The 18,922-nt window shown below is 44.2% G+C and overlaps 1 protein-coding gene across 1 annotated transcript in view; it reads left to right on the top strand.

Annotated features, from left to right (window-relative positions):
• The window catches only part of IMPG1 (interphotoreceptor matrix proteoglycan 1), a 131,892-nt gene that overhangs the window by 473 nt on the left and 112,497 nt on the right, over positions 1 to 18,922 (top strand). The window contains 7 exon segments of the mRNA XM_027972730.3: positions 5,429 to 5,595; positions 5,861 to 5,889; positions 8,583 to 8,634; positions 9,226 to 9,273; positions 9,275 to 9,309; positions 9,311 to 9,329; positions 12,806 to 12,958. Of these exon segments, the coding sequence (XP_027828531.2) occupies positions 5,429 to 5,595; positions 5,861 to 5,889; positions 8,583 to 8,634; positions 9,226 to 9,273; positions 9,275 to 9,309; positions 9,311 to 9,329; positions 12,806 to 12,958 (503 nt within the window).

The raw sequence follows: 18,922 nt of genomic DNA, 5'->3' as shown, positions 1-18,922 counted from the left end.
AGCTGTGTCCTCTACAACACAGAACCATTAGGGCATTTAACAAGCCACCAGAAAGCCTTCACCTACGGGTTTCACCTCTTTGTTTTATTTCTGCCAAAGCCCAGTACTGAATTTGAATGTTGTTATTATGAAGAAGCACAAGAATGATTGCAACATCAGGGAACTAAGCAAATTAATTGATGACTTAAGATCTCACTTTTCAAAAACCGCATTACAATCCTGATCCTCCCTTCCTTCTTGGTAAGTTTGCTGATTCAGCAAAAAGGCCTGACGCTGGGAGACCTAGAGGCACAAATTAGCAGTAGTTACCAAGATAAATGCAGAGGTGTTAATGGGATTTACAAACAGCACAGTCACCTGGCTCCAGACTTATTGACCAGGGCAAGCTGGTTCAATTCTAGCCTTGATGTGTTACACGTTATGACAACTGAAGAGTATGTCTTCACACTAACATCTCACCAAATTCTGAAGTATTTACATCAAGGACTGAAATTAATGTGGGGCATTCTTATTGACTTGGGGAAGCAGCATTAGCTAACAGTATCAAAAATACCAAGCCTTATGTTCCTTGTATGCCTCATTTTATGTGGAAGTAAAGAGATACTTGCTTTTTGACAGAAGCCACACCTGCAGAGAAATGACAGGTACTGGATCAGAGTCAGAAGGAGGACTCTAATTATAGAAAATCAAGGGCACTATATTAATATTCTTTATTAATATAATATTTAGCCCAGCACCTCTGTGTAGCAGTTTCTCAGTAAATGCTTGTTGATGGATGCCGGAAGTCATTGGAAGTGCAAAGAAAAGACTGTGCTGCTTGTAAAGCATTCATTTTGAATGTGACGACACAGTAGTCAGCTAATGACGCTGGTAAATTTCATGTTATTTGTTAATAGATAGAAAAACAAATGCATAATATATGCATCGCACTGACCATGAACACAGCTATTGCTGCCTATTTTCATGTAGCTTCTAATCTTTTACGACATTCACAAATAGGATTCATCACAGGAATTTGCAGACTAGACTACTCATTGCTGCAACCAAATTCTTTGCTCTGAATTTTATTCATAGCTCTTTATCCTTGATTAGGTTTGGCTCTTTCATTCTTGCTTCCCTGGATGAAACAAGCCACTGTTTTCTCCCCACAGCAGTGACAGCCCATTATCTTCATGGCTGCCCCTGGGTGATATGAAATTTTACTATTCATCAGCATAGTGTTCTTAAGTCTAACAAATTGGTTCACAAAGAAACTAGAACTAAGACCCAGCTCTAAAGTGGCATTTCTCTGACAGAGTAACCCACTTATTGTTCTCATAGCTGCTTTTATAAAATTATCTTTCAAATTTAGGGGTGACAGCATCCACATTCCTCAAATCAAATGGAATATTGAGTTATTTCTTTTCCCAGTCCTAAAGCAACACAAGGGAAAATGTTCTGTGCTTCCTGGTGGAATCACAGGCATGCTCATCCGAAAGCACAGACACAAGAGCCAAGGTCATTTCTGGTGGATTCCCAGGCAGGACCCTGTGCGCCCACCTAGACGACTGCCGGGGCTGCCTCCCTTCAGCGTCCTCTGTGAGTCCTTCGAGAAGCCACTCTCCCCATGTCTCCCTCTTCTCTCCCTTCCTCTGTCTTCACTCTCTCCCAGCCCCAACATTAAAAGTTAGATAGAAGTTAGATCTTTCTTTCATGTTACTGTGTGACCCAGAGAAAGCTAAAGACGGAGGGAACCCTGGTTCTTGCTGTTCAAACTGTTGTCCACAGACAGGCAGTATCATCATCAGCTGGGAACCAGCTAGAGATGCTGGTACTCAGACTCCACAACACACCTACTTCATAACCTGCATTTTAATGATTTGCCCAGATAATCCTGCTCTTTTGCCTGACACCTTTTCTTACACCTTGGGGACACAGAAAGCCCTTATCCCCATTAAAACTTTTCACCAATGTTCTGAGAGAAAATTCTCCCTGAAGCACAAATGGCTGAAGCTGCTTAAAGACTTATTTCCCTAAGACATTGTAGTTTCTAGAGATCAAAATGTTAGGATGTATCTAGGGGCCAGTGTCTTTTCTTTAGACTATTTTTGAGGGACAATTTTTCTTTTCTTTTCTTTTTCCTTTTTTTTTTTTGGTGACTCCCCTGATGTCATTTTTTTGCCCTCTTGGAAGCTCAGCACAAACCAAGAGAAAGAATCCTTTTGTGATCAGGAGAACAGGGGCACCAGCCCGTGACTCACCGGGACAGTCATCCATCCTTACTGAAGGCATAGCAAATAAAAACCTTGTAAGTTGAGGTATCAAAAGATCTCAGGGGCTGGGAGGCGTCTGGAATTTTCTAACCCTTTGGTATACCACTCTGCACCATCCTTCTCTGAATCGATTGGGAAGAATTGTCACAAGAATTTTGGAGAAATCAGAGCCCTGAGTCCCCAGTCTCCTCACAGTTACTTGAGATCTGACCACAGGACCTCAGCCTTTCTGCTGAATGTCTCAGCCTAGGCTGTTTGGTGATGTAGGAAGAACTCCAGGGAACACACACTTCACAGGTGGACAACTTAAACGGCTCATTCCAAGTGGTGGGAGCTGCACCCACCCCCAGCTCTATGGGTTCTGGTCACGTTGCTGATGATAAATGGCCTGAGCTTCTGCTGGTCTGGAATTCTCTTAATTTCTCAAAACAGAAAGCTAAGAGAAACCCAGATGCGGACCAGATGGGGAGTGTGGGAGGGTAAATCATAGAAATAAAAGTCTCCAAACTAGGTTTCTCATATCTCGTTCCTCCCCACAACTCACAAACCTTTTTCTCTGCCTGGCATTCAGAGGGTTTCTCTAGGAAATCAGATGATGTCAACTTCTGTTCCAAAGCCTCCACTTGCTTCCCACCCCTCCAGAGGGAAAAAATCAATATACTGCAATTGCTTATGACTGAAATCATCTAACTTTTTAAAAAATGTAACTTAATCCCCTAAAATAATTTGTAAATTCAGTCCCCCCTTGCATGCCATCACTTCATGGCATGTAGATGTAAATGGGGAAAGAAATGGAAACAGTGAGAGACTTTATTTTCTTGGGCTTCAAAATCACTGCAGATGGTGAGTGCAGCCATGAAATTAAAAGACGCTTGCTCCTTGGAAGAAAAGCTATGACCAACCTAGATAGTGTATTAAAAAGCAGAGACATTACTTTGCCAACAAAGGTCCATCTAGTCAAAGCTATGGTTTTTCCAGTAGTCATGTATGGATGTGGAAGCTGGACCATAAAGAAAGCTGAGTGCCAAAGAATTGATGCTTTTGAACTGTGGTGTTGGAGAAGACTCTTGAGAGTCCCTTGGACTGCAAGGAGATCCAACCAGTCCATCCTAAAGGAGATCAGTCCTAAATATTCATTGGAAGGATTGATGCTGAAGCTGAAGCTCCAATACTTTGATACTTTCACATCAGTATCTGATGCAAAGAGCTGACTCATTTGGAAAGACCTTGATGCTGGGAAAGATGGAAGACAGGAGAAGAAAGGGACAACAAAGATGAGATGGTTTGATGGCATCACTGACTCCATAGACATGAGTTTGAGCAAGCTCCAGGAGCTGGTGATGGACAGGGAACCCTGGTGTGCTGCAGTCCATGGGGTTGCAAAGAGTCAGACACGACTGAGTGACTGAACTGACTGACTGCATTCTTCTTCTAAAGTTTTCGTTATAAGCTTAAGTAATTGGATAAGGTGTAAATTTGGTGAGCTGTAAATATTGATATTGAAAATAAAACAGGAGTTAGAGCGTTCTCCCATATACAGTGGAATCTACCACAGGCTCAATACTTACCATCAAATACTCTTTACAAATGCATGAACACCTCTTCCTAACAGCAGGCAATGTCACATGGTCCCTCTGTCTCCACACATCCACATTTCCATCCCACTTCTCACTGCAGAGTCTTATCTTAATGTGATTTATGTCATACTTGAGAGTCTGTTATGGGGTGTTTGAAGATACTCCTCAGTAACAAAATATACATAAACTGAAGTTAATTTTTTTAACTTATTTCCTAAGTAAATAACTTATTTTACTTATTTTCAGAAATCTCTTCTGGATTCAGTTCTATTTATAATTATTTTTAATATAGGATTGATTAAAGTAAGTAGATGTAAATTTGACAAAAGTTTTTATTTTTTGTCCTGACAGATGCATGTAAGCTCAGTTGTTTGATTTTGGGTAACTAATGTTTATGAATACAAAGTTAGGAACAAGGCTTTGGAAAGGGCCAATTTAAATGAAGAGCCTGTAGCTTAAGCTCTCCTCACCTCTGCCCTGGAGAGATGGGATTGCTTTGGGGCTGTTCCTTTCCTCTGTTAATTCATGTGCCATTATTTGTTATTTCTATTATGCATTGCAAACATTAGACAGAACTTAACACCAATTTTATCTCTATTCTTTTCCTTAGTTTCGCTTAACTGCTAGGAAAACGTGATACATAAAAAAGTCGACAGGAAGAGATGGAGTTCTGTTATAGTGATATTCTTATTCCTCAAGTTCCTCTGGCATTTTAGGCAAACAATCACACCGGGATCTGCCATCATTATTTTTAATGATGTATCAGCTGTTGACTCCATTAGGACTTCTAACGCAAAGAATCAGAAACTGCCCTACTTGCAAAAACCGTGTGCTATCCGTCAACCAAGTTCCCTCCCTGTCTTAACCTCAAACACAATTATTTCAAACACCCTTTGTGTGGCAGCCCAGGGGCACCATACCACAGAAAGGTCAGGGATGGGGGAGTCGGGCAAGGATGCTGGCCAAGGGGCAGATGAGGAAGGAAAAGTCGTGTCCTGAGGGAAATTTAGGAAAGCGTGCGAGGAAAGCTGAGATCTAGACACTTGAGTGTTTAAATGTATGTGTGACTGTTTACCCCTTGGCAAATCTGCAGATCCAGACAGGTACCCACGGCCCAGCAGAAGATGCCGGGGCTACACGTCCTGTACCATCCGTGCGCCTCCCACCACAGCCTTCTGTGTTCAGCCTCTGTGACTCTCAGCCTTGCCCTGGCCACAGCTGACCTGCTTGCTAGTCTTTCAGTGCGCTCCCTGTTCTTCAGCCTTGGGGCTTCTTCCCAAACTGTTCAAAAGTCCCCTTGATCATGAGCACTTCTTCAGCCACCTTATTATAAATAGCAGTCACCGACACATACGTATTCCTATCTCCCTTCTTTTATTTTTCTCCCTGGTGCATATATACACACCTGGGAGTATTTCTCCCAGGTATATATTTCTCCCTGCTCAATATATACTTGTTGAATGCGTTAATCTCTATGGGCTATAAGCTACTGTGTCAACATCAGCCATGGCAAAGCTCTCCATGTTTAGGACTGTGTTTGGGTTGGGAGAAGGGCATCTTCTAAGGATGTGGCATCTTCTAAGGCACGCTGCCTTTCAGTCTGCCAGGAGGCGGTGTGGGAAGCCTACCGGATCTTTCTGGATCGCCTCCCTGAGCCGGGGGAATACCAGGACTGGGTCAGCGTCTGCCAGCAGGAGACCTTCTGCCTCTTCGACATCGGGAAAAATTTCAGCAACTCCCAGGAGCACCTGGATCTTCTTCAGCAGGTCAGTCCAAACACGGTATGTAAGTTAGTCCAAAGTAGCTCCCAGGCCGCCAGCCCTGGCCCCTTTAGAATTAGTTTCCCCAGGGTATGGGTTGGTTGAAGAAATGCTTGGAAAGATCTGAGAAGGCCAGTGGTAATTTCATTTCTGCAAAATAACATTGCACAGGTAGGTTGAAGTAAATTTAAAGAGAAAGAGGAATGAAAATAGACTCTGGCTCTTCAGTTGGCGTTATCTCTTGGTAAAATGACTTTTTATCTTTCTGCAGAGAGTGAAACAGAGAAACTTCCTTGAGAGGTAAGTACCCAAAATAGAGTGCGGCATGCTCTTGACTTTTGAAGGATCACACGGTGGAGTGAGACTGAGCTGTTATGCCTTTATATTATTTCAGCTGCTGAGATCTGAGTAGGTAATTCTGACAGACAATTTGTGCATGTATTTTGCTGAAGATAAACGAGTATATAAAAGGGAAATGGATAGACCTTATAGACTGAGATAGATGTTTGCGCTACATTTGCAGATAAAAATGAATGCTAACCAGGTGACAATTACCTAATATGCTTTTTTTTTACTTATAAGACATAGAGCAATTAAAATAGTTGTTTTTAGAGGTGTTGAAAAATATTAGTTACATCGGAAACATATTTAATGCAATCAGAGAGCAACCTGAATTTTGAACTCTCATTTGGTATTCTATAAAGTGTTAGTATTTCTCAAACTAAATTACTGAAGCACTGAGCTATGCCTTCAACAAGAACTGAATATCAAATAAGAAAATCGAAACGCAAAAAAAAAAAAAAGCAAAGGAAAAGTACATTCGATAAAATGATTTAAAAAGAGAGATGCTGTTGCCAAACTCTAAACTCACAAATCACACACATTATATAACATTTAGAAATCTAAATCTGAAGATAACAATGCTGCAGAGAGAGACACAAACTGGGCTATAGGAATTACTGACAGTGCTTTTCACATTTGCTCATTCATTTCTGCTCCCTTTGCCACCACCTGGTCCAGGACCTTTTTTATTTACATGGTGAAAAAAGTCAAATCTGGTCTCCCTAACAGGTTTTCCTGCCTCTAACCTCTTCCCCTGCTTACCTTGCATAACTTCCGCTGGATTTATATGTCTGAGATAGGCCCTTTTTGGCACTGAACTTGGTTCAATGGCTTTTGAAAATATTCCCACATCCTCCTCTGGCCCTTGGGATTTTCCCCTCCCCACCCATCTCCACCTGCTCTGTGCCAAGGGCTGAGCGGGAATGATTGCCTCACTCGCCTCCCCTGGCCTCTGACTTCTGAGAAGGACCAGACAGTGGGGGTCAGGAGTGCATCACCTCCTGCACCTCCAGCCTGCAAAGTCTTCCAGACGGTTGGCCTCCTTCAGCCTCCACTCCGCCCCTGTCAGGCAGCCATCTCTTCCGACAGAGCCTTCTGGGCCTCTGGTTGGCATCGCTGCTCCATCTCCTCACCCGTCCTGGATGACGGGAGCTTTCGGCCCCTCGCTGTTACCAGCCATGGGTTCTGCACTCACCCTTGTGGTTGCTCTCACACTTGTCCCATGACTTAGCAAGGCCTTTGTTAAAATTTGCTCAGATTACACTCTGAGTGAGCCATCTGTTCCCTGTTAGGACCTCCACTGAGGAAGAGGCCAAACTAATTAATCAAAGCTTTCACCCCCTGACCTTTCTAGCCTTTTCTCCACAAACCATGACCCTACCGCGGTCACCATGACACTTCCCCACCTCGTCCAGCCCACACCCTGCTCATCCTGGGCTCTGACTGCAGTCTTCCTCTCTGTCTGGAGAACCTGCCTTCTCTTCAGACATCCAAATCCTGCTCTCCTTTCAAGCCCCCTGGAGAGTCCCACCTTTCCATGACCCTACAACTGAGGACCTCGCCCTTACTTCTGGTATGCTGTCAGCATGAGCTGCTGTTTGGATCAAACAGTCCATCATGGCTATGTTGTACAAACTCAGACACCATCCTTTGAGACCTGATAGCTTACAGTAAGAAATCATTCAGTACGCTTCAATAGATATCACTACTGCTGCTGCTGCTGCTGCTGCTGCTAAGTCGCTTCAGTCGTATCCGACTCTGTGTGACCCCATAGACGGCAAACCACCAGGCTCTGCCGTCCCTGGGATTCTCCAGGCAAGAACACTGGAGTGGGTTGCCGTTTCCTTCTCCAATGCATAAGTGAAAAGGGAAAGTGAAGTCGCTCAGCCATGTCCGACCCTCAGCGACCCCATGGACTGCAGCCTACCAGGCTTCTCCATCCATGGGATTTTCCAGGCAGGTGCACTACTCCTTTCTAAATAAACCTTGCTAGAATGGGCCAACATTATATGCAGACAGCCCCATAACCATGACCTTGGATTTGCCCTTGGATATCATCTACACTGACAGTCCCTGGCGCTGCAAGCCTACACACAGGTCCCCAGCAGGTCACCATGGTGGGCAATGATTATGTCCAGAATAGGGCTTTAATACACCTGCATTATCCAAAAATCTATCTGTCTCTCATTATCGTAACCACAAGAGTTACTTTATCAGATAAACTTAATGACTCTCTGAGTTTGCAGGTTTGAGGGTCTGAGATTTTAGCAAGATTGTTTCAGTCATAGCTCATGTGACCAGTTGTCTTTGATGTCAAGGACACAGTTGGAGCATAGTAAGACTATAAAGTTTCAAGCCCCCTAAACCTTTGTCTACCATGAAAATGCTCCCCAGGACTACAAAAAGCCAAGGTGCTTAGGAAAAACCCTGGAGTCAAAAATAATTTTTTTGAAAGTTGTTTGAATTTTTCTTCAATGAAAATATATTTCAAGATTACTTTTGTGATTAAAAGAATAGGCAAACCTAGTTTTAAAGTATACTTTCTCTCTAATTTTCAGGTCTAAATACAAGAAAATGTGTTAAATGTGTTTCCTCTGTTGTCACCAAGCTCCTTTTCACCGCCTGTTTTTTATTTTCTATTGTGCTAATAGAAAAGATGAAGTAGTCACAACAGAGACCTTAGGAGAGCTTGGTCAAACCCCTGTGTCTTCAAGAGGTAAGCTTAGATGTCCTCATTTCATCTGCTTCTGAACCTTAAAACACATCATCCTGAAAGCATGTTATTTGAAAAGCAATCCTTAATTGAAGTTGACACAGTTTATAATGCACTGCTTCAAAACTGACTGTATTTCTAACTTTATAATTTAAACTCATAGCATGAATCTTAGAAAATATAGGAAAGAATAAATGGAAAACCAAATCACCCACTATCCTACCACTTGGAGGCAATCATTACCAATATTTTCCAACAAACAAATTCAAGATAGGATATCTTTGTGTCCTTAATATAGTCACAAAAAGAAAAATTAACCAGATCTCATTTGGCAAAAATCACTTAACTGACATATCTAGGGGAGCACCAAGCTTGGGTCCTGGAAAGGAGTAATGAGGAATTTAAGCGGGATCAAGGGTATGAGTTATATTTTGCCCAAGAACATATTTATGTGATCTTGAAAGAAAACGAGTTCTGATATCTGTAATTTCCAGAGTGACAGGAAAAGCATGTGACATCGTGACCTTGTTCTACTTTAAACTCTAACAGTCTCATTGTTGTTCTTTTTAAAATTTCCGCAGATATGGCCAGTGTCTCACCCAGGCCCTTGCCTCTCCCTACCGATGACACACTGCTCAACGAAATCCTCAACTACACGCTCCCAGACACCAAAGTGCCTACAAAAGTAAGAAGTTCTCAGACTCAGTCTAGCTCTTCGCATGTCTGTCTGGTTTTATTAGTAAAACAGGGATGGGCTGGCCATTCGCTGTCATTAGTGCTACCCCCTTCTAATTATTACAGCTTACTAGAATGGGCCAACATTATATACAGACAGCCCTTTAAACATGACCTTGACTAACAGGACTTTCACTTAGCATTACAGTGAATAAATGATGGTGGAATGAATGAATGAATGAATGCGTCTCTCAACTCATCAACAAAGTCCTTTCCCCACCAAAGTGTAATCCCACCCTGACAGCAAGGACAGAGGCTTTTTTCTCAGTTATGTCCAGCTCGAATAGTCCAGAAAAATATCCAAATGACTGAAATCCTGCCTGTCGAGCTGGGGGAAAATAAAAGCAGTGTTTTCTGGCAAAAAGCAATGCTGGTCACCACCCTGTTGGAGTGAAAAGGCATTCAGGATGAGAGGATTGTTAGGGAATTGAGTGTTGGTTATCACTAAAGGGAGACTTTTTAATTGACTACCTGATTTGGGCTTCTCAAATGGCTCCGTGGTTAAAGAATCCACCTGCAATGCAGGAGATGCAGGAGACACAGGCTCAGCTCCTGGGTCAGGAAGGTCCCCTGGAGGAGGGCATGGCAACCCCCTCCAGTATTCTTGCCTGGAGAATCCCATGGACAGAGAAGCTCAGTAAACTACAGTCCACGGGGTCACAATCAGTCAGACATGACTGAGCAACTAAACAGCAACAATCAAAAGGAGGATATTTTCAACCCCTCCAAAAGCCTTTGGGCCCAGACAGTGCAGAAGCAGGCAAATATCACTCCCTTTGTTCCAGTGGTGGAGTTGCGGAAGCACCAGGCAGGCAGCAGACCCACAAGAAGGCAGTGATATAAGGCCCTTGTGCCCGCATGCTCAGTTGTGTCCAACTCTTTGTGACCCCGTGGACTGTAGCCCACCAGGCTCTTCTGTACATGGGATTTTCCAGACAAGAATACTGGAGTGGGTCGCCATTTCCTACTCCAGGGGATCTTCCCAACCCAAGGATCAAACACGCATCTCTGGAGTCTCTAGCATTTTCAGGCAGATTCTTTACCCCTGGGCCATCTGGGAAGTCTCAGTAATGTACGGTGGTTGCTGTTCAGTCACTCACTTGTGTCCAACTCTTCATGGTCTTCAGGCTTTTCTGTCCCTCGCTATCTCCTGGAATTTGCTCAAACTCATGTCCATTGAGTCAGCGATGCCAACCAACCATCTCGCCATCTGCCGCCTCCTCCTCCTCCTGTCTTCAATCTTTCCCAGGATCAGGGTCTTTTCCAATGAGTTAGCTCTTCACATCAGCTGGCCAAAATATTGGAGCTTCAGCTTCAGCATCAGTCTTTCTGATGAATATTCAGGACTGATTTCCTTTAGGATTGACTGGTTGGATTTCCTTGCAGTCTAAGGGGCTCTCAAGAGTCTTCTCCAACACCACAGTTCATAAGCACCAATTCTTCTACAGCCTTCTTTATGGTCCAACTCTCACATCCATACATGACTACTTGAAAAACCATAGCTTTGACTATATGGAATTTTGTTGGAAAAGTGATGTCTCTACTTTTTAATATGCTCTCTAGGTTGGTCATAGCTTTCTTCCAAGGCACAAGTATCTTTTAATTTCATGGCTGCAGTCACCATCTGCAGTGATTTTGGAGCCCAAGAAAATAAAGTCTCTCACTGTTTCCATTTTTCCTCCATCTGTTTGCCGTGAAGTGATGGGACTGGATGCCATGATCTTCGTTTTTTGAAAGTTAAATTTTAAGCCAACTTTTTCACTCTCCTCTTTCACCTTCATCAAGAGGTTCTTTAGTTTCTCCTCACTTTCTGCCATTAGAGTGGTATTATCTGCATATCTAAGGTTATTGATATTTCTCCCAGCAATCTTGATTCCAGCTTGAGCTTCATCCAGCCTGGCATTTCGCATGATGTACTCTGCATATGGGCTTTCCCAATAGCTCAACTGGTAAAGAATCTGCGTGCAATGCAGGAAACCCCAGTTCGATCCCTGGGTTGGGAAGGTCCCCTGAAAAGGGGAAAGGCTACCCACCCCAGTATTCTGGCCTGGAGAATTCCATGGACTGTATAGTCCATGGAGTCACAAAGAGTCGGACATGACTGAGCGACTTTCACTTTCACTCTGCATATAAGGTAAATAAGCAGGATGATATAAGTAATCTAAGGAAAGGGCCCCAAAGCAGAAGCTGGATTTTATCCTTATGCTGCCACTGTGATAGGTCTACCATTCTCTGAGGTCTGTGAGGCTTCTCGGGCCCGTTCTTTTTCCTCTGACCCTCCTTCCAAAGCACAGGTCAAAGCCAGGAGATGAGGACAGGAAGTTCAGTCTCATCAGTTCCACACGGAAACTCAAAGATGAGAACCCTACAGGCCATTCTCTCTGGATTTTAGGCTGGATGACTGTAGACCTGATGGAACTATTGCCATGAACAACAAATTTCAATGCTCTGTTTTTCTCAGAAATACTGGTTTACCAACAGTGAAATCTGCCATTGGAAAAAAATTAATGAGATTAAGCATATTCACTACAAAATTTCTGACAACTCCAGTTTGCCTTCTCTTTTCTCACATTACCGGTGTTCCATCTCCTTCAGAGTCTGATATAGGTCCCTCCTTCTGTAGTAAATATGCTCCAAAGATTTTATTTCACATTCATCACTTCCTCCTCTTCACATCCTTTTTCCCACCTACATCTAGTTTTTTCATTCAGCAAACACTGGGCTATACATAAAGATACTAAGATGAGCAAGACTTAGTCCCTGCCTTCGAGGAGTTTATAGTGCACATAAGGACAAAAAATAAGTACTGTGACTGAAGATGAAATCAATAAGCCAAGACAGGTTACTGAGGATGTGACCTGCCTCGTCATATAAATTCCCTAAGAGTTTTGTACAGAAATGGTCTCATGTTTTTTGCTGTGGGGGACTCAGTGAACTGTGAGAAGCACTCTGGATTGAAGGGAATTATTTGTGGGATGACAAGATTACCATTAAACAAAACTGCTATCTAATATATCAAAGGTATCAAATGAGCAATTCAGATGTTATTCACCAGTACAGAGGTCCAGAGAAGGTAAAGATTTGCCCCCAGATGCTAGAGGAGATATTATTTTAAATGAACCAGAGGATATAAAAAGTAAACAAGTGTGTCTGTGTATGTTTGTAAATGCTTCCACAAGAGCATACAGTCATAAAATGACAATGTTCTTGAAGACTCTACATAATTAACTCACTAGAGCTCTGATACTTTGTCTCTCAGTGAAATTCAGAGGCCAATTCTAGTTAATAGGACTTACTCTAAAAGCACTTAATGCTTCATAGCCCGCTTCTTGAGACAATAGCAATGCATACATATTATATGATGTAACTATTTGCTGATGTTTTACAGTAATAGAATCACTTCTCTTTTTTCTAACTCTAACACAGGAAAGAAAAATAGAATTCACCGATGCTGCTGAGGATGCACTGGAGCAAAAAGTAGAGCTAAGCATCTCTCTGGCAAACCAGAAGTTCAAGCCAGAGCTGGATAACTCCCGGTCCCCGTATTACCAGGAGGTCGCAGCCAAGTCTCAGCTTCAGGTGAGCAAACCCACCCCACACAGCCAGAACCCAAGGTACAACTCAGATCTGGGAGCCACCTGCACATAAATCCCCTCGACTCTTCTTCTGGCGATCAAGCATTCTTTTTACTCTTATCTATTTATTTTGCTTTTTGACCGCTTTCACCCATTTCTGCTTCCCTCCACCCATCTCTGCCTCTGACAGTCACCAGTGTGTTTTTTGTATCTATGAGCCTGGTTTGGGTTTTTGTTTTGTCTTGTTTTAGGTTCCCATATGCGTGGATTCACTCAGTATTTATCTTTCTCTCATTTATGTCACTTAGCATAATGCCTTCAAGATCCATCCACGTTGTTGGAAATGTCAAGGTTTCGTTTTTTCATAGCTGAATAATATTCCATTGTGTGTGATATATTCCATCTTCTTTATCCATTTATACATTGGTGGCACTCAGGCTATAGCCATATCTTGGTTATCGTAAACAATACTACAATGAATATGAAGGTGAATATATCTTTTCAAATTAGTCTCTTCATTTTCTTCGGATAAACCCCAGAATTGGAATGAAGTGGAATTTTTAGATCATATGATAGTTCAATTTTTTTTTGATGAATCTCCATACTGCTTCCATAGTGGCTGCACCGTTTACATTCCCACCAACAGGGCACAAAGGTTCCCTTTTCTCCTCATCCTCTCCAACACTTGTTATTTTTAAAAGGCATTTTCCATGGGTGATAAGTGGAAGAAGTGATACGAACCCCATCGAGATGCTATCCCAAGATGTCTCTTCTATCTCTGACCATCATCATAGCTGCCTGTTTCTGATTAAATTAAAAGCTCTTCAAACGTCAGTGCTAAACTTGGCATCTATGTGCCATGATAAGACTCCTGCCTTCCTTTCCAGCCTCCTCTTAACACCAGTTTCTCACCATCCCCGTCTTCAGACTCCGCAAAAATGAAACTGCTTGCAAATCTTTGATCACCATTAGTCTTTGCACGCACTGCCTCCTCCCTTTGGAATGCCGTCCCTGAGTTGCACTGCACAGACCATCATGAAGTGTTCTCCCTACCCATCCCGGGCTCAGGGCCTCTTCTCTGGGCTAACACCCAGGGCTCCCTGTCGTCACAGCACTGATCACCCTATCTTGAGATTGCTTGCTTACACATCTGTGGGTTTCATGGTCTCCACTCCTCTCCACTTCCCAGACCCCCTCACCAGCACCAGGGCATAAGCTTCCCCTTGAGGTCAGGAGCTGCTTCTTTCATCTCTGCCGCTTATCTCCTAATACAGAGCTTTGCAGGCAGTTAACTACTCAGTAATTGTCTGCAGAAATGCAACTGAAGATAGAATCATCTGTGAGATTAGGTAACCATGAATTACATTTCTGAACAGTCTGGGTGCCCAAGCATCTTACTCAACATAGTCAGAGAACCACCAGTACCCGCTTCTCATACTTGGAAAATTCAGTGTTCCCCTCCTCTCAGCTGGAGAGGAGATAAATAACGAAATACATTCTTAGCCTCCAATCTCTTCCTGCATCAGCATTCAGTCAGCAAAATGGTAAAGAATCCTTTCTACAGACTTCAAAGAGAAAGCATCAGTGTGTTTATGGACCAGAGAAGGACTGAGGCATGGATTAGTAGATGGCATGAATTAAAGAATAGTCTGTGAACTTTGCCATTTGCTCTTTTAAATATTCTTTTCAGCAAATCCTCAGGAGAGTCAGAATGTTTTAAAATTGGATAATTGGCCATCGACTGTCTTCATCGACCTGTTGTTAATTCTCTAAGCACCTAAAACCACCTGATATAGAATAATGCAGATAAATTATAGTTTTTTCAAATCTTAGTTTGAATTTTTGTTTCTCCCCACAAGGTAGTCATGAGAATTTGGGGATCTTCCCTGAACTTGGATCCCTCATTTAGAAACTAAAGATGACCTTGAAGTCCCTTTCCAAGTCTAAAATGTTCTGCATCAAAATAGTAGCACCGTTCTTAGTATTTTATATATATATAAACGCATTTCATGTTTCACATGATTCTATACTTAAAATCATTTCTCTTTTTGACAAGTGAGGATACTGAGGTGCGGGAGGATTAATTAATTCACCCAACTGACAGAGTCAAGTTTCAGACCCAGAGAGCCTGACTCCAGAACCCCTGCTTTTAACCATTACGCTATACTCTCTATTTTTCCCGAATAACTAAGTGTGGGAAAGGATTTTTGCATCATCAGCAAATGCACATGCCTCTTCTAGTCTCTGAAAAATCTGTCCGACAAAGAAGAGTATGTCTTGCTGAGTCTTGTCCCAAAGACCATCACACCAGTGCTCTGGTTCCACTTCCGCAGTCGGGGGACCACTTCTGCTCAGCGCTTCTGTTTCCCTTCCAGGCGCCCCAGCAGTTCGACCTCCCAGCAGCTACCCTGAGAGAAACAGCCCGCCCCACCGCAGCCCAGCACTCGCATTAGCGCAGCCATTCAGGCCTAATCAGGAATTAATGGCCAGTCCCCGGCAGTAATTTAATTTCCACAATAAACTTAATGGCCAGTTTAATACAAATGTCAGAAGGATTGCTTAGTTGTTGTCTGCAGGCTTTCTCTCATGCAAACATTCGGGAGAACTCCACACGGCTGCCTTTTTACAGCCCCGTTAACACACATCCCAGCAGAATCAGGAAGGCCCCTGTGCATTTCATATTATTAATAAGGTTAACTGGGCACTTAATTAGCAATTTAGTGGTTAGCGCTCCATGATCAGAAGGTCCCCAGAAGATAATTTAGCAGAATTAACTCAAGGCCTTTGTCATCGTCTCCCTGGATGCCTTCTGCACCCTCCTAAGCAACGTTGATTCTTAATCCATTACAGCCAGGTTCACAAAGAGGACACAGACACGAGCAATCAATCCAGTCGCCCAGAGCCAGGGCTGCGGGGCTGCTCTCCCCACGAGGCTCCCTGCTGCCCACGTTGCAGCCAGGGCTTCTCCAGAAAGGATCCTGTATGTGATACATTGTTTTCAGATGTGTAAGAGCATCCCTGGTATCCCGAGCCAGAAAGAGGGATGAGTCAGGGTCCGAGCCTTTAGCTACAGAATCTATAGCTCACACTTAAAGTTTCCCTGGACTGTAGCCCACCAGGCTCCTCCGTCCATAGGATTTCCCAGGCAAGCATACTGGAGTGGGTTGCCATTCCCTTCTCCAGGGGATCTTCCCAAACCAGGGATCGAACCTGAGTCTCCTGAGTTGCAGCCAGATTCTCTACCATCTGAGCCACGAGGCTGTCACTGGACTGGCATGACAATCGCTTTGTGGCCCCAAAGCCATTTGTTGTAGGGTTTTTGTCACTGAGCTTTCCCACCTGCCCCAAATAAAGACAGGCTCTTCAAAACCTTACTCACCTCTGTCAAGCTCATGGTGAGGCACATGAGTGGAGGCACGGAAACTTATTCCCCAGTCCCTCTGCCCTCAACCTCTATGGGGACTGTCATCCTGTCCTTCCTACCCCCATGGTGGTGGTTTAGTCACCAAGTCATGCCCAACTCTTGTGACCCCATGGACTGTATCCCGCCAGGCTCCTCTGTCCATGGGATTCTCCAGGCGAGAACACTGGAGTGGGCTGCCATCTCCTCCTCCATCCTCTCCCCGTAAGTCTGTCTAAAACAACTGACTGAAGGCTTGCCCTGCCCTCCCCAGACTCTGTGCTATGTGGGCACTGAGGAAATCACTGGAAATTGGGCTTTTAAGGTGCTAGGAATCCAGTAGGAGAGGCAGAGATTAAGTAAATAAATAATATAGCATCACCAACTCTCTTCCCAGGTGGCGCTAGTAGTAAAGAAGCCGCCTGCCAAAGCAGGTAGACGTATGAGACGCAGGCTTGAACCCCAGGTCGGCAAATCCCCTGGAGGAAGGCAAGGCAACCCACTCCAGTATTCTTGCCTGGAGAATCCCATGGACAGAGGAGCCTGGAGGGCTATGGTCCACGGTGTTGCAAAGAATCGGACACAACTGAAGTGATTTAGCACACACACACACAGCAACCTTACGCTATATGTATTGTTATCCTATGCCAGGTAAGAAGACAAAGATTCAGAGAGATTAAACAATAAACTCAAGAGCTTGCAGCTAGAAAGTAGCAGAACCAAGGTTTAAACTCAGGTGTACACAGCTATCTCCTCCTCACCCAAAAGCTGAGCTACCTTCATCACTGCAGTTATTACACACTCGGGGTGGGGGGGTGGGGAGGGACTATTTATAAAACTGGTACAATAAAATATAATTTAGATGGTAAATCAGTCTGCTAGAAAAAAGAAAATCCACGATGCACTCCAAAGCCCAGTGTAAGTGACTTGGGGTTATCTGTGCATGACTGCTCTAGTCCTTGGTGTAGATAGCATAGCATCAGCAGTAATTTTAGATACTGTGACGATGCAGGCATGAGGATGAGTTTAGAGAATGAAAAGATGCACGCAACTCGATTAAGCAAAATTTGCTGAGTCCCTACTATAAGGGTGGTAGACTGGGAGGGAGGGAGAGAGATAAAGTAGAATAAATTTGACCTAAGCCCAGAGTCCAAGAAGCATAGTCGCGGTGAGGGAGGCAGCATGCCCCTCATCGACTATCTTGTGGGATATATGGCAATAAGTTCTAGAACAGTAGGGAGAAGATAAAATGGAGCCTGACTTTGGGGAGTTACAAACGCTTTTCAATAGAGAAGATGTTTGAGATGCCTTTGAATTATTGGGGGTGGGGAGGACAGTCAGTGAGCAGAAGGTAGATGTTGCCTCTTAGGCCACAGGGAAGAACAGTCACAGAAGTCGGGAAGAAGCACAGGTTGTATTTAGGGAGACACAGGGGTTAGTTTAGTGTGACTTGCTGCTGCTGCTGCTGCTGCTGCTAAGTCACTTCAGTCGTGTCCGACTCTGTGCAACCCCATAGACGGCAGCCCACCAGGCTCCCCCATCCCTGGGATTCTCCAGGCACGAACACTGGAGTGGTTTGCCTTTTCCTTCTCCAATGCATGAAAGTGAAAAGTCAAAATGAAGTCGCTCAGTCGTATCCGATTCTTAGCGACCCCATGGACTGCAGCCCACCAGACTCCTCTGTCGATGGGATTTTCCAGGCAAGAGGACTGACTTAAGGACAGGATATTTGCCAAGGGAGTAAGGATGGCAGGAAGAGCAATGGAAAGGTACTTGGGGGTGGACAGGGTAAATTGTGGAGGGTCGTAAATGCCATTCTTACCCCCAAAGCTCTTCCTTTCCCCTACACGTCATCCAGAAAAACCATTTCAGCAGACAGGGAGGGTGTGCCTGCCATGGGAATAAGGAGAACTTGGTGGCATCGAGAGGCGTGGGGGATTTGGACCCGCATGTGTTGGTGACTGGATGGGAGGAGCATGGAGGGAAGGTGTGCGGGGACTGCTGGGCTCTCTGGATGGAAGCTGATGAGTATTCATGACCCTCACTGATACAGGGCGCCTGGGGGAGGCAGGCAGATCGGGAAGGATGAGACTGACTCTGGTTCAGCCTTATTTAGTTAGTGGCAAAGTTGGGATCTGCAAGTGAAGGACTCGAAGCTGTTTCTTAGGTGATCATATAAGCCGTGGGAGCAAACCAGATCTCCCATGAGAGGTAGAGGGGAGTGGGCACAGGGGATGGCAGACAGGGCAGGTCCTGCTCACCTCTCCAGACTTCCTTTGGCCCTCCTCTCCCTCCCACGCCTCGCTACAAACTTATTACTTCCTCGTGGTCTCTGTTGCCTCCCTGCTTTCCCACTAGTGAGCTGCCCAGGGCACATCTCCATGGTGATGCGTCCCAAGAGCCTAACATAGAGCCCAGGGTGAACTTCCTGCCTAAATGGAAACACGAGTGCAAGGCGAGGCTGAGGATGCGGACCTGCAGAATCCTTGCAGTTAAAGGAGCGGGTGAAGCCAGAAATATTAATAGGATGGAGCAAAGGCGACTGAGAAAGTGGCCAGAGGAATGGAA

This window comes from Ovis aries, chromosome 8 (genome assembly GCF_016772045.2).
Source record: "Ovis aries strain OAR_USU_Benz2616 breed Rambouillet chromosome 8, ARS-UI_Ramb_v3.0, whole genome shotgun sequence".
Lineage (NCBI taxonomy): Eukaryota > Metazoa > Chordata > Mammalia > Artiodactyla > Bovidae > Ovis > Ovis aries.
The sequence above is the reverse complement of the archived record's forward strand: the minus strand, read 5'-3'. Positions and strand labels throughout refer to the sequence as shown.